The following is a 15,405-nucleotide window of genomic DNA, read 5'->3' on the forward strand; positions in this document are numbered from 1 at the left end:
AACCATGACACATAACTTGAACAGTTGTAGTGAAGATCCTGAACTATCTTACAACTTCCTGCATGAAGCAGTTTCTTCCCTTCTACAAGTTATCTTCTGCCTTAGTTATTATAGGCAAAAATATACTGACATTAGAAAACTTGATTCCATTGCTGCTTACAGTATCCTCAGACCTACCACTTAATACAGTTTTGCTTAAACAGTGAGATACTTTCCATTTTCTCAGACTTCCAGTATCTGAAGAGGGCGTACAAGGATGCTGGAGAGGGACTTCACTAGGGACTGTAATAATAGGACAAAGGATGATGGGTTCAAACTTAAACAGAAGTTTAGATTGGATATAAGGAAGAAATTCTTTACTGTAAAGGTGGTGAGGCACTGGAACGGGTTGTCCAGGGAAGTTGTGAATGCTCCATCCCTGGCGGTGTTCAAGGCCAGGTTGGACAGAGCCTTGGGTGACATGGTGTGAGGTGTCCCTGCTCATGGCAGGGGGGTTGGAACTAGATGATCTTAAGGTCCTTTCCAACCCTAACTATTCTATGATTCTATGTGTACCATTCTGCTAACCACAAACTGCTCAGAAAGTGCTTCCTGTGAAAACAGTTTCAAATAATGAGTTAACCTTGCAAAATTCTAGCTTCTCACAACATGAAGTTTATCCACCCTGCATTATGTGGTTCCATATTTACAAGATACTTAAACTTTACATTTGTCTTTTACCTTACAAAAAGTGCAACTCTCTCACCCCATATTATGGGGCGACAGCAATCACTATAAATTCTACAGAACAGCAGCCTATGATAAATAAATAAGGTGCTTAGATTATGCCCAGGATCTAACTGGTTAAGGACCACCAAGTACCACCATTTCATAAAGGCAGACTCCATTCCTATGCTACTGTCACAGTGGTGCCACAGCTAGGTTTGCAAGTTCAATAAGAGCCAATGCACCATGCATGTGTTCACGCTGTTCCTGGAGGCTGCGGCGAGCTGCTGAATGAGCATTATTTTTCTCTTCATCATCCTCTTCATCAGACTGAAGAAATCCCATCCGGTCCTTCTGTCCCTGATCCATTTTCTGGATTGTTTTACTTTTCAAAGTGGGAGCATGCTGTTCTCTAGTCTCCCAGTACCTACAACAGAGGTGGAGAATGTTTTTAAATTATGTACAGTTTATGTAAGAACTACTATTCAAAGCTAGCAGACCTTCCAAGTATTGCCTTGCACATGACTAATCGCTGCATTTCTTTTTTCTCTTTCAATCCTTTTATGGCACTATTTAAGTGCTTATCAGAAGCCTCCTTTATTGAGCATTTAAAGTGCCCAAGGGACATCTGATCTTTCACACAGCTCTTTCTAATACATGGTATTCCCACCAGTCAGCTCTCCCTGTACATTGTTGTTCCTCACATAGATGCAAATTCAGCAGTAATGACTGTAGCACTAACATGATATTAGCAGGTGTTGTTCAAGCAAAGTGAAGCATTTAAGTAGAGAAGGAAAAACAGACAAGAAAGCCTCATGAGGAACTTTGTCATAACCAGGAGTCAGTACTTAAACAAAAGGTGAGGCTGGGTTGAATCATACTAAAGGAATAGCTGGGTTTTGTTTATTGTTTTTCTTTCCTTTTTTTTTTTTCCCTCCTAAGAATAAAACACTTTCTCAGTCCACTCTGTGTTATAAATTTAGAGAGAGATCACAACATAAGGAAACTTACTTCGCTAGCCACTCAGCTGCAGCTTTATTGTCAGCCTTCTGTTTTTCACTCAGTCTGACTGTGAGTTCTTCCCTCTTCAGCCGGGCATATGGGTGTTTGGGGCAATGACGGTTTGCATGTGTGAATCTGCTTAAACACCCTTAAAAAATCCACAAAATACCAATAGAAAACACATTAAGGAAAGCAGTCAACTGACAAGTTAGAATAACAGCCATGGAATGAATCCAACCTTCTTTACTCCACAAAAACCTGCATCCAGTTGAAAACAGCACACTAGCTGCAAGTCTCACAACATACCTAATCATTTTATGCATTGGTATTGACTGATACAATTACTGATAACCTGGCTTACATAAATCAAGCATGCAATCCTTCTATCTAAGTTGCATGATTCTGTGTGGCTTCTTCTTTCCCTAGATGCTCCTCGAAAATTAAGATCCAAAGCTTGTATATATAGCTGACACATGAGCATCTATACATTTCCAGTACTAGACTGATACTAATTCTGAAAGCCTGTGCTGGTTTCAGGTGGGATAGTTAATTTTCTTCCTAGTGGCTGGTACAATGCTGTGTTTTGGATTATAATGTGATAATAATGTTGATAAAGCACTGATGTTTTAGTTGTTGCTAAGTAGTACGTACCCTGAACTACGACTTTTCAGTTTCTCATGCTCTGCTACTGACCAGGTGCACAAGAAGCTGTGAGGGAGCATAGTCAGGACAGCTGACCCAAACTAGCCAAAGGGATATTCCATATCATAGGACATCACACTCAGTATATAAAATGGGGGGGGAGTTAGCTGGGAGCCACCGATCGCTGCTCAGAGACTGACTGGCTGGGTAGTGAGCAATTGTATTGTCCATCACTTCTGTTTCTTGAGTATTATTCCTCTCTCTTTCCTGTTAATTATCATTACTGTTATTGTTATTCTTTTTTACTTTAATTCAATTATTAAACTGTTCTTATCTCAACCCACAGGTTTTACCTCCTTATGATTCTTTTCCCCATTCTATCAGGGGTGGGGCGGGGCAGGTGAGTGAGCAGCTGTGGGGTACTTAGTTGCAGACTGGGGTTAAACCATGATAAAGGCACAAGTTGTTCTCTGAAACCTTACCGTTCTCTGAGCAGATGAAAGGCTTTTCCCCTGTGTGAAGACGCTGGTGAGTTTTGAGTTGCCCGCTCTGAACAAAGGCTTTCCCGCAGTCTGGGTAGTCACACAAATAAGGTCTTTCACCTTTAAAATCAAAACAAAACAACACCCAGAAATCCCAAAAAAAACAACTGTCCTGGGTTTAGCAGTAGCAGTCAATTTTTTCTCCTTCTTAGTAGCTGGTGCAGCATTGTGTTTTGACTTTCAGCCAGGGAATAGAGCTGATAACACTGATGTTTTTAGTTGTTGCTAAGTCATGTTTACTCTGACCAAGGACTTTCTGAGTCTCATGCTCTGCCAGGGAGGAGGGGAGGCCGGGAGGAAGCAGAGACAGGACACCTGACCCAAGCTGGCCAAAGAGGTATTCCATACCACAGCACATCATGCCCGGGTAGGTAACTGAGTTACCCGGAAGGGCACAGGGCTCTCTTTTGGGGTCGGACTCGTATTCTCTTCCCTTGTTATTTTCTCTTATCATTATTATCATTGGTGGTAGCAGTAGTGATTTGTGTTATACCTTAGTTACTGGACTGTACTTCTCTCAACCTGTGGGAGTTACATTCTTTCAATTCTCTTCCCCATCCCTCCAGGAGCGGGGGGGAAGAAAAGAAGGAGGGAAAGAAGGGGGGGAGTGAGCGAACGAGCTGCCTGACAGGTTTAAACAACTCCTCCAATCCAAACCCACAACCACACAGATTTATGAAAGCTGAATATAGAAGAGTTGTACTATCTAGTGGTGTTCCTTGCCTGCTTACACAAGCAAGCTCTCCTTTTATGCACTCAAAATTGCATTTACTCAGAGAGCCTTAGTGCATTGGACAGCAGATAACATGCCAGCATTTTATGCCAAATGGATGTTTAAAGTATGCATTAAATGCTACTGGATAATACAGGTGTTGGTCTCTTCTCCCAAGTAACAAGAGGTAGGACAAAAGGAAATGGCCTCAAGTTGTGCAAGGGGAGGTTTAGACTGGATATTGGGAAAAATTTATTCACTGTAAGAGTTATCAAGCACTGAAACAGGCTGCCCAGAGAAGTAGTTGAATCACCATAGTGGTGGACTTGGTAGTGTAAGGTTTACAGTTGGACTCGGTCTTATGGGTCTTTTCCAACCTAAATGATTGTATGATTCAATTACTGTGTAAAAACTACACAAAAGAAGAAGGAAACAGATGTCAGAGAAGAGGCAGTCAGGATGAAAAATACTACCAAGTACAGAACCCCAAGCTCAGGAAATTTTTTCCTCTTATTAAGGAAGTCCGACAACAGCAGATATAATGTTTACACTACATGTCTTTTGTATTAGAGCCCAAATTACTGCTAGTTACCCTGTGACAAAAACAGTTACAGAAAGACTTTCTTTTGATTGCACTAACAAGCCCTGTGAGAAAAGTATAATTAATCTAAGAATTAAACCAAGATATTAACAGATTGAATTGTTTGTTGGTTTTTTTTGCCTTCTCAGCTCCTTCATAAGTGTTTGTCAGCTACTCACATCTTCCTTTTAATCTCTTCACTTACCAGTATGAGTTCGTTTGTGTGCCTGTAGTGATTTCTCTCGTGGAAACACCCGGTTACAGATATTGCAGCGTATTCTGCTAGAAGAATGCTCTCCTTCATTTATTAGGTCACGAACTGTGTCTGCTCTTGGTCGGCCACGTCTTCTCCCATCCTGTATTGAAATAATTAAGAAACTGAAGTATGTTTAACCCCAGCTGACAACTAAGTACAACTCAGTCACTCACGCTAGCTTGCTCACACCCCCCCCCCCCCCCAGTGGGAAGGGGAGGAGACTCATAAAAAAGCTAAAACCCATGTGTTGAGATAAGAACAGCTTAATAATTGAAATAAAGTATAGTATAATACAATACTAATACTAATGATATTAATGAAAAGGGAAATAGCAACGAGAGAGCGAGAGAGAAAACAAACAAAAAACCCCAACCAACAAGACTGATGCACAATACTGATGCTCACCACCCACTGACCAATGCTCAGCCTGTCCTGAGCAGCAATTGGCCCCTCCCAGCTAACTCCCCCCAGTTTCTATACTGGGCATGACATGCCGTGGTACGGAATATCCCTTTGCCTCGTTTGTGTCAGGTGTCCTGTCTCTGCTTCCTCCCGGCTTCCTGTGCCCCTCCTCACTAGAAGAGCATGAGAGACTGAAAAGTCCTAGTTCAGGGTAAGCACTACTTAGCAACAACTAAAACATCAGTGCTTTATCAACATTATTCTCAGACTAAAGTCAAAACACAGCACTGTACCAGCCACTAGGATGAAAATTAATTCTGTCCCAGCTGAAACCAGGACAAGGTGCCATACTTTTCCATGTAAGCTGTTTAGCAAAATACATACCCCCTCCACCAAACAAACCAACCCACAAGCAAGAACACACACAATATTCTTACATAAGCTCAAGAAAATTGAATGATCTGCTAAAATAATACATAGTAAACCACAAAAATTTTTATAAAAAAGAAAAAAAAAAGACACTGTGGGGTATATGTGATAGGTTGTGGGTGGGGGGTGTGTCAGGATTAGGTAGGGGGTGGGGATGTGTACATATAGGGGAATCTGGTTTGGGATGTTTTTTCCACTCCAGGGTCTTGAGTTGTCTGGATTTTTTTTATTCCGTTGGTTTTGAGTCACCAGGGTTTTTTTTCATTCCATGGCTTTGGGCTGTTGGGGATTTTTTGTTGTTGTTGTTGTTGTGAGTTTTGGGGTTTCCAGGTTGGTCTGGAGTTTTTATTTTGGTTCCTGCTTTTTGGGTCATATGAAGATTTTCTTTTTCATTCTGGGGTCTTCGGTTGTTGGAGGTTTTATTCGTTCTGGGGTCTTGGATTGTTTGTGGCATTTGATTCCAGTGTTTTGTGTGTGTTTATTTATTTTTTTTTTTTTGTGATTGGTTTGGGGTTTTTTGTGTGGTTTTTGGTTTTTTTTTGATTGGTTGGGTGGGTTTTTTTAGTTTTTTTTTTACTGTCTGGGGTCTTGAGGTTATTTGATTCCAGGCTTCTGGTTTGTGTGGGTTTTGTTTGTGTTTTTTTTTTGGGGGGGGGGGTGTCCAGGCTTTTAAGTTGTACACAGTTGTGTTGGTTTTGAGGTTTTTTTTATTTTTTGTTTCAACCTTTGAGTTGTAGGGGTTGGGGGGGGGAGGGGGTGTCTTTTGTTTCCTGGCTTTTGGGGCACCTGGTGGTTTTGGTTTTTCTGGCCTTTTGAGTCACCTGTTTTTTTCTTTTGGTTCCAGGCTTTTGCATCAACTGGTTTGGGTTTGTTTTTCTTTACTAACAGGCTTTTGGAGTGTCTGGGTTTTTTTGTTTGTTTTTTTTCATTCCAGGCTTTTGGGGCATCTGTTTTTTGTTTTGTTGTGGGTTTTTTTTGGGGGGTGGGGTGGGTGTTGTTGGTTGGGGTTTTTTTCCCCCTCTTTTTTTTTTTATTCATTGTGGTTGGTTACCCTTGGCTGGACACCAGGTGCCCTCCAAGCAACTGACTCCCTCTCTTCATCAAGAAGCAAGATAGGGGGAGAAAACAAGATCTTATGAGTTGAAATAAAGACAGAGAGACTGCTTTTCCCCTCACATTGTTCCCCTGCTCCAGCATGGGGTTGATATAAGGAAAGCAAGTGCCTGGAAAACATAGGGTTAAGATACTTTTAACTTAACTTAGGTCTAAGATAGAGAGCAATGTTTGTGTTGTAAGTCTGTGGTGTGATAACAGAATTTAGTAGTCTTACTAACAAGAGTGAATTATTTCTTTCCATCCTTCTAATGAGTAAATTATTTCTTACCATCCTTCTAATTATCAGTTAGTTTGGAGACAGTGACTCCCAAACATCTGCTAACTTAGGATACTCCTTCTCTGCTCATCGTGTTCTGCTTGCAATAAATTTTGTACGAAGGTCACACTGTCCTAAATCTTTGCCAGCTATCAGAAACTTACAGATATGGCTGGTTTCAGCTGGTTTTGTGATTACTGGGGCATCCAACTGTGCCAAAGGTGAAAAGTACACTGTGAGGAAGACAGCTTACTTCATCTTGAAGACCCCTGCCCACATGAGGAAGACCGCTTACTTCATCTTGAAGACCCCTGCCCATGACCATCAGAGGGCAGTGCGCAAGCGCCAAAAGGGAGGAGACTTATGATAGTGAGTACCTAAACTAATTGTAATATCCTCCCAGCTCTCTCGGGAACCTAATGAATATGCATGTTTTTGTGTAATAAACATCTGCTTGCTTAACCCCTTGGTGTGCAACTTAGGAGGAGCGATCTCCTTTGCACCCGCCACCGTAATAAACGTACCTGCTTTATAACTCTCTCTGAGTTGTAGTCTGATTCTGTGCTTCAGGGTCCCTCCCAAGGGATATAATCAGTCCTTCACAAACTGCTCCAGTCAACAGCTGTCCCCACAGTCAGTTCAACCTGCGGGAAACTGGCACTAGCAGCAGCAGCAGTTGCCATGTGCCAAGAGTTTGAGGTTTCTGAGGTCCATGGGGGTGTCTGAGGGGATTTCAGGGCCCCTGACACCCTTGGGCTGTGTGCATGAGGGACCAGCCAGCTGGTAGTAAGTCTCACAACAGGGGCAGGCAAGAACTGGGGGGTGCCAGCAGTCCCCACAACCAGTTCAAGACATGAGAACTGACCCCTAGGGAACACTAATGACCTGGGAAGCAAACAGGGAGTAGTATGTTAGGAGATGCATGGCCAGTTCTTGAGGGAAGGTCTGCACACTGACAGTTATCAGACTGCTCCCTGCTCTGCTCGCCTTCATGCTTAGGCTGCAGCCCTGATGGTCACCCCTGCAAGCTGGTGGCTATTCAAGCCTACTCATCAGCTTAAGGTCTATAGGGAATTAGAAAGGCTTATTAGTCAGTGCTCTGATATTGCCAGAAGCATAGTGGTATATACCAGGCAAAGGCTGCACTTTTCAGCAGACAGGAATCAGCTAGGTAGCCAGGATAGCCTGGGAGTGGAGGAAGCTGCTGTCCAGGTGGAAGGCGGCAAATACTGCACTCCCATGTCCTGGGTAGAGGAGGTATCCTGTGCAAGGTATGCTGATTTATGATGTCATAGGAATCACAGAATCTTGGTGAGAAAACTCAGTATTGGGTTTGCATGACAGGTTTTGGTAGTGAGGGGGCTACAGGGGTGGCTTCTCTGGGAAACTGATAGAAGCTTCCCAATGTCCGATAGAGCTAATGCCAAGACGGACCCACCACTGGCCAAAGATGAGCCAAACAAGCAACAGTGGTGGAAATGTCCTCTCTACACATCACACAACCAGCATCACATGGAGTAAGTGGGTAGTGGTCATCACGCAATGAGCTCAACTGGGGAAACCCAACTGCCCAGGAATCCTGGAAGAGATCATGGACTGGCCAGAAGGCAGAAATTTTGGAGCACTGCTTGAAGAGGGGGCTCATGCACCATGAATTCTCAGATGAAAGGTGTTATGATCTGTTTACTGTCAGTTCCTGTTGTGTTTTAGGAAATCACTGGAAGTGGAATGCAGCTGTGTGGAATCCCACATGACAAGTCACTGAAGCCACTAAAGGAGAAGGTGAGTCAAGTCAGTTTGCAGAAGTGAAAGCCATCCAGGTTGCCCTAGAGATTGATGAATGACAAAAGTGGCCAGGACTCTCTCTCTCTATGCTGATTCATGGATGGTGGCAAATGCCCTATAGAGGTGGCTACAGAAGGGGAAGAAGACCAATTGGCAGCAGAGGGGTAAACCCATCTAGGCATTGTGGCAAGACATCGCTGCTCGGGTAGAAAACATCACTCTAAAGGTATGCCATGTAGATGCTTACATGCCCAAGTCATGCCACTGAAGAACATCAAAACAATGAACAGGTAGACATGGCTTCGAAAACTGAAGTGGCTCAGGTGGACCTGGACTGGAAGCATAAGGGTGAGCTATATGTAGCTCCATGGCCCATAAAACATCAGAACATCTAGGGAGAGATGCAACACACAGATGGGCTTGTGATCATAGAGTGGACCTGACCATGGAGGCTACTGCACAACTCACCCATCAATGTGGAAACATGTGCTGCAATCAAGCAAGCTACAGAATTAAAATCTCCCTGGAACAGAGGGTGGTCTCTAGGTTTTCGATATGCCAAGGAGTGGTAAATTGACTATACTGGACTATTGCCACAAACATGCCAAGGCAAGAGCTACGTACTCACCATGGTGGAAGCAAGTACTGGTTGGCTAGAAACATACCCTGTAAACCATGCTACTGCTCAAAACACCATCCTGAGCCTTGAAAAGCAAATTTTGTGGTGACATGGTACCCCAGAAAGAACTGACTCAGACAATGTGACTAATTTCCAAAATAACCTCATAAACTCCTGGGAAAAGAAACATGGCACTGAGTGGGTGTATCACATCCCCTATCATCCACAAGCATCTGGAAAGATTGAGAGATATAATGGACTGTTAAAGACTATGTTGAGAGAGCATTGGGCAATGGGGCATGGAAGCACTGGGATATAAATTTAGCAGAAGTCACTTGGCTGGTTAACACCACAGGATCTGCTAACAGCCCTGGTTCTGCCCAAATAAAACCCCTACATACTGTGGGAGGAAATAAGGTCCCCATAGTGCATGCATGTAAGGAAGTCACAGCATCAAGGCTGTCTCTCCAACATCCCCCCCCCCACCACCCCCAAAGGTCAGTAGACTGGAGGTGGGCAAGATCTTGGGAGGGGACATAGCCAGGACATCTTACCCAAACTGACCAAAGGGATAGGGATATTCCATTCTATATGACATCTGCTCAGAAATAAAAGCTAAGAGAAAGGGGGGGGGGGGGGGGCATTTGTTATTACATTTGTCTTCTGGAGCAACTGCTGCTTGTACTGAAGCCCTGCTTCCTGGGAAGTGGCTGGACACCGCCTGCTGATGGGAAGTAGAGAATAAATCTTTTGTTTACCTTTGCTTCTGTGCACAGCCTTTGCTTTTGTTTTATTAAACTGCCTTTATCTTGACCCATGAGTTCTTTTCTATCTTATTTTCTCCCCGTGTCCTGTTGAGGAGGGGGAGTGATAAAGTGGTTTGGTGGGCACCTGATGCCCAACCAAGGTCAACCCATCACAAACTCACATGACTGCAAGACCACAATGGATGGCTTAAGTCCTGGGGGGGGATTGATTATTTTTTATTTTGGTGCTAGTGTGAGGAGTCCTCCCCCTGAGAAGGAAGAAGTGGCAGAAACAATGTGAGATGAACTGACCACAACCCCTATTTCCCATCCCCCTGCACTGCTTGGGAGGAGGAGGTAAATAAAATAGGGAGTGAAGTTGAGCCTGGGAAGAAGGAAGGAGTGGGGGGGGGGGAGGTCTTATTTCTCATTACCCTGCTCTGATTTGTTTGGCAATAAATTAATTAATTAATTTTCCTCAAGTTGAGTCTGCTTTGCCCATGACAGTAATTGGTGAATGATCTCTCCCTGTCCTTATCTTGAGCCATGAGCCTTTTGTTATATTTTCTCTCCCTTGTCCAGCTGAGGAGGGGGAGTAATAGGCTTTGGTGGCCACCCGGCATACAGGTAAGTTCAACCCACCACACCCCATCACAGAAAAGGGAAGCAGTTACAAGTCCTAATTGTGGAACTTGGACTGGAACTGCTGCTGGACAGTGATATCCATGAATCCCTGGTGCCCAGGAATGCCTCCACCATCATTTGCTTTCTCCGAGGATTGAGTGACTTGTGTTCTTTTATATGATTTTCAAGTCTAGTTTATGATTGTTATTTTGATACAGAAAATAGTGTGTCAAGATTTGACCTGACCTGCAGAGGGTCCAGGTGACTAGAAATTATAAGTTAAGTTACTATAATAATCATAATATACTGATAAGAAAATAAAGCTTTAATTTTCTACAATTTAGTGCCAACATCATTCTGCCAGGGTTCCCTAAAAGAATCTGTCTGTCCCCTTAGTGTTGGGTGACACTGTTTGCAAGGTTTTTTGGTTCAGTGGTTCTGGGGGATTTATTTGGCATATTTTTGTTTCAGCATGTTTTGTGGTGGTTTTTCTTTTTTTTGGGGGGGGGGAAGTGTTCTTGTTGAGGGGGATAGATTTGGTTTTGTTTTGGGACATTTTTCATTTGGCATATTAGGTTTTATGTGGTTCAGTGGTTTGAGGACCTAGGTTTGGTGTATTTTAAGCAAAATTTTATTCTAGCACTTTATGGGGGTTTATTTAGTTGGTGATTGGTGGATTTTAGCTTTTGTGTGATTTGGGTTTTTTCAGTGTAAGGGTGAGCCTGGGTTTGGGATACTTATGATTTGGCATGGTTTCAGGGGTTTTTGTATCAGTCATTGGGGGGCAGGGTTTTTGGGGTAATATTGGGTTTTGGGGTTTTGAATAGTTGGTGTTTAGTTTTTTTTATTATTTTGACAGCTACGGTTTTTTTTGCATGTTTTAGTGGCTTGTTTCAGTATGGTGGTTCAGGAAGCTGTTTGGTGCATTTTTCAATTTTTTTTTTTCCCACTTTTGTTTTGGCAGTTAGGGGATTTTTTTTTTTTGTGTATGTGTTTGTTAATGGGGGGGTGCTGGGTTTGGCTTTTATTTATTTTGGCCTGGTTTGGGGGAGTGGTTTGGTTGTTGTGGGGGCTGGGTTTGGCATGTCTTTGCTTTAACATGGTTTTCTTGGGTTTAGGTTTTTCTAGGGGTTTTGTGACTGAGGGCTCGGTTTGAATGTTTGAGTTTCATCATGTTTTGAGAGACTTTTGGTTCAGTGGCTGAAGGTGATAGGTTTGGTGTATTTTTTGTGCTAATGCATTTTAGTTTTTTTTTTCCAGATTGATGGTTGAGAGCACTGGGTTAGGCGCAGTTTTGTTTTGGCATGTTTGGAGGATTAATATTGTGTTTGGAGAATTTGCAGTATTGGGGTTTAGTTGGGTTTGTGGCTTTGTTTTTTTTTTCGTTTGTTTGTTTGATAGTTGGAGGGCAAGATTGGGCACATTCTTTTGTTTTGATGTGGTTTTGAGAGGCCACGTTTTGCCAAGTTTTCAGCATTTTTTGTGTGCTGTGAGGTATTTTTTTGGTTCAGTGATTGGATTAGCTTAGGCTGTTTCTCTTTTGGCATGTTTTGGGTATTTTTTCATTCTGGGTTTGTCAGGACTGGATTTTGCACATTCTTGTTTTGGTGCATTTGGGGGGGGGCAGGGTTTATTGGTTTTGGTATGCTTTTATTTAGGCATGTTTGGGGAGTTTTTTTGTTCAGTGGTTGGGGAGGGGTGGGTTCAACATGTCTTGGGGATCTTTTTGTTTGGTGGCTCAGTGGGCTTTGTTGGGCATGGTTTTGTCTTGACATGTTTTGGCCCAGTGGTCTGATGTGCTGGGTTTGGTGGATTGTTTGGGTGCAACGTGTTTGGGGGGGCTCGCCTTCCTGTGCTTCAGAGAGCAGGATTTGATGCACTTTTATGTGTGGTGCGTTTTAGGGTGGGAGGTTGCCTTTTCAAGATCTGGGGGGCTATATCTGGAGCATCTTTTCCTGTGGCTTGTTTTTGAGAGTGGTTGCCTTCTTGGGGTTTGAGGGGCTGGGGTGCTTTTTCCCGTGGCACATTTTGGAGCAGAAAGTTGCTTTTGTCATTCAGGAGACTGGATTTGGTGCACTTACTCACACAGAACATTTTTTGGGAGAGGTTTGCCTTCCTAAGGTTCAGGTGGATGGTCTTGGGCACACTTTTTCATGTGGTGCATTTTTGGGCTTGAGGTTGCTTTCTTGGGGTTCCAGACACTGGATTTGGCATGCTTTTTCTTGTGGTGTGTTTTGCAGGGTGAGTGCCTTCTTGTTGTTTGAGAGGCTGAAGTTGCCATGTCTTATGATGTGTTTTAGGGAGAGGCACAACCTTTTCTGTTCTCAGGAGGCTGGGCACATCTTTTTGTGTGGAACATTCTAGGGGTGAGGGTATCTTTTTGGGGTGGGGGCTGGGTTTGGCACTTTTTTTTGGGTATTGTGTTTTGGGGGCAGATGGAGCAGGCCTTTTTTCCATGGTGCTTTTTGAGGAAGCTGTTGCTTTGGAGTTTGAGAGGCTGGGTTTGGAGCACCTTTTTGTGATGTGTTTTTGGGAGAGTTTGATGTTCTGGATTTGGAGGGCTTCATTTGGTATGGTTATTTTTAGCATGGCACATTGTGATGGGAATACCTCCTTCGGATTTGGGTTGGTGCGCTTTTTTTGTGTTGCAGTTTACAGGGCAGAATGCCAACATAAGGGGGGAGAAGCAAAGGAAGAGGTGGGAGTGGCATGCTTTTTCATGTGGTACAGTTTGGGGAGTTGAGGTTTCCTGAGGTTGAAGGGGCTGGGGTGCACATTCTTTTTCCATGTGGTGTGCTGTGGGGAGTATAGTTGCTTCCTCAAGTTTCAATGTTTAGCATGCTTTTTTGTGTGGTGTGTTTTGAGGGGGTTGCCTTTTGCCAGTTTGGGGTGGCCAGGTTAGAACATTTTTCTTTAGCTCATTTTCGGGGGGGGGGGGGAAATGTATCAGTTTATGCTTTTTACAGGGGGGTGAGATGTTTTGTTGAGGTTTTGGCAGGGTTGAAGTGTTTGGGGCAGGAGGGGTTGGGGAAGTTGTAATTTGTGGAGGTTTAGGATTTAAGTATGATTTACCAGGCCTGTGAGTTCTGAAGTTCTTGGGAGCCAGTGGTTGGGTTTAGGGGTTTATGGGGAGTTTATTGGATTTAGGAGGGTGTGTTTTTGAGGGGGCTGGGTTTCAAGCTTTGGGTTTGCTTGGTTTGGGATATTTTTTTTTGTTGGATGGTTTGGGAGGGGGGAAGAAAGGGTGTGCCCAGAGTTTTGGGTGTGAGAGCTACTGGGGTTTGGGGCATTGTGCATGGTTGGGGCTTTTGGAGGGAGTGTGAGCATTTAGGGGATGAAGGTTTCAGGATTTCTTGTATTTAGGGGTTTAGGGCTTTTTGTTTGGAGTGGATTTTCAGGGGGTCTAGTTTAGGTTACTTTGGGGACTGGGATCCATGGAGTTTGGGGTGACAGTTTTTTTTGTTTGGTTGGTTATTGGGATTTGGGGGGAGCTCTGTGGATTGGAGGTTTTCAGGGTTTGGCTTTGGGTCGTTTGTTTTCTTTTAGGGGTGGGGCTATTTGTTTTGGGTGCAGGGAGCTTTTAGGGTGCTTTTGATGTTTTGGACGGTTATCAGCCCATAGATAGATGCCCGGCCGTTGCTGGGTTGTCATACCTCTGCAGCTGGCTCCCCCACCTCCCCCCCACGCGGTTGAGCATACCGCGGTGTCATCGGAAGTGACTTCAAGCGGCCAGGAGAAGACAGACAAGGAGAATAGGAAGGAATGCTCAGCGCGCTGCCTTTAACTTTACGTCTCTGCCCTTCCGTAGTGAGGCACTTGACCACCCCACTGACTACGGGATGCAAGCATGGGGCAGCGGACTGTACCCCATCGCACCCAGCTGCTTGGCCTGTCCCGACCACACTCACCTTGAGGCTGCTACTGCTGCTACTCGCGTCCTCTTCTTCGCCGCTGCAGGTTCTAGCTGGCCCCCCACGGGGCTGCTGGACGAATGAAGGGATAGCAGAGCCACGCGGGCTAAAGGCCACATTGTGGGCATTCTCTCCCCAGCGCCAGGGGTAAACCATGAAGTCGCTGAAGCCAGGGCTGATGAGGATGGGCGGGGGGAGTGTTAGTTCCTCATCTCTGACCCTGGAGAACGGCTTGACAGAGGTGGTTTTGATAACAGAAACAAGTACGCCATTCGGGGACTCCTGGTAAAAAGTCACCGGGAGACCCGGCGGTGGCTTCTCCACCATCGCCACCTCCTTGCAGACACCTGCGCAGAAAAGGGAAGAGGGAGTGGGAAAGCTCCTAATGGCTCAGCTGCTCTTTCCCAAAGCGGGGAAATTGTAGAAATCCTGCAACCACCACCACCATTTGTCAAACACCATCCCACCCCACCACTCTGCTTTACCTGTTTTCTGCCGGAGACGGCGGCTCCTCTTGGGACCTCACCCCTCTTTTCTCAGCTACCACCGGCGCAAAATCTGTGACAGCTACAATCTGCTCACACGTTCTGAAGTGGAGCCGATCCACTCTTGCAATTCCAGTCCTGATGACTCCTGAAAAACAGCGTTGCAAAACCAAGGCCGAAACCGAAAATTTCCCGCGTTACATTTCGCGCCTGGGCGTAACCAATCACCGAACCAGGTGCTTACGTCACGGAGCAACAGTTACCGCTTACCAACCACTTTGCCGTGTGGGCGGGGACAGAACGGAACTCGGCTTCACTTCTGCTGTTCTATTGGCTAGGCGCCAAGTCGACTAGTAGAATTCGAAACTGATTGGGCTGGTGGAGTGCTAGGGGTGTTTTGCCTCACTATAACTAATTTTCTATAAGGAGGCGCAACTTGGCTGCTGATTGGCCCGCCCGCCTGTTCGTCTGCTCTAGCTTGGTGAGCGTTTTTGTTTCGCCGTTAGAGCGCTTGGTGGATGAGCTCTGGCGGAAGACTAGGAACAGGCGCTGTAAAGGCTGCAGCAGCGCGGTTATTACAGTGGCCGTTGGGG

The 15,405-nt window shown here is 44.7% G+C and overlaps 1 protein-coding gene across 2 annotated transcripts; it reads right to left on the reverse strand.

Annotated features, from left to right (window-relative positions):
* Positions 1-595: 595 nt before the first annotated feature.
* Positions 596-15,192, reverse strand: LOC130605833 (zinc finger protein 367-like). 2 transcript variants are annotated; one of them, XM_057421613.1, is made up of 6 exons: positions 14,813-15,192; positions 14,325-14,674; positions 4,389-4,539; positions 2,832-2,921; positions 1,717-1,855; positions 596-1,132 (listed from the first exon to the last, which is right to left on the reverse strand). In XM_057421613.1, exons 2-6 carry the CDS (start codon positions 14,652-14,654, stop codon positions 901-903), a joined length of 942 nt encoding a protein of 313 aa, XP_057277596.1. In that variant the 5' UTR covers positions 14,655-14,674; positions 14,813-15,192; the 3' UTR covers positions 596-900. The 2 variants fall into 2 exon arrangements, with proteins under 2 accessions (XP_057277596.1, XP_057277595.1); XM_057421612.1 differs by having other exon boundaries at positions 2,832-2,951.
* Between the last annotated feature and the right edge of the window lie 213 nt (positions 15,193-15,405).

This window comes from Pezoporus wallicus, unplaced genomic scaffold, assembly GCF_028554395.1.
Source record: "Pezoporus wallicus isolate ANWC-B61680 ecotype Strahan unplaced genomic scaffold, APGP_CSIRO_Pwel_v1 contig_8491, whole genome shotgun sequence".
Classification (NCBI taxonomy): domain Eukaryota; kingdom Metazoa; phylum Chordata; class Aves; order Psittaciformes; family Psittacidae; genus Pezoporus; species Pezoporus wallicus.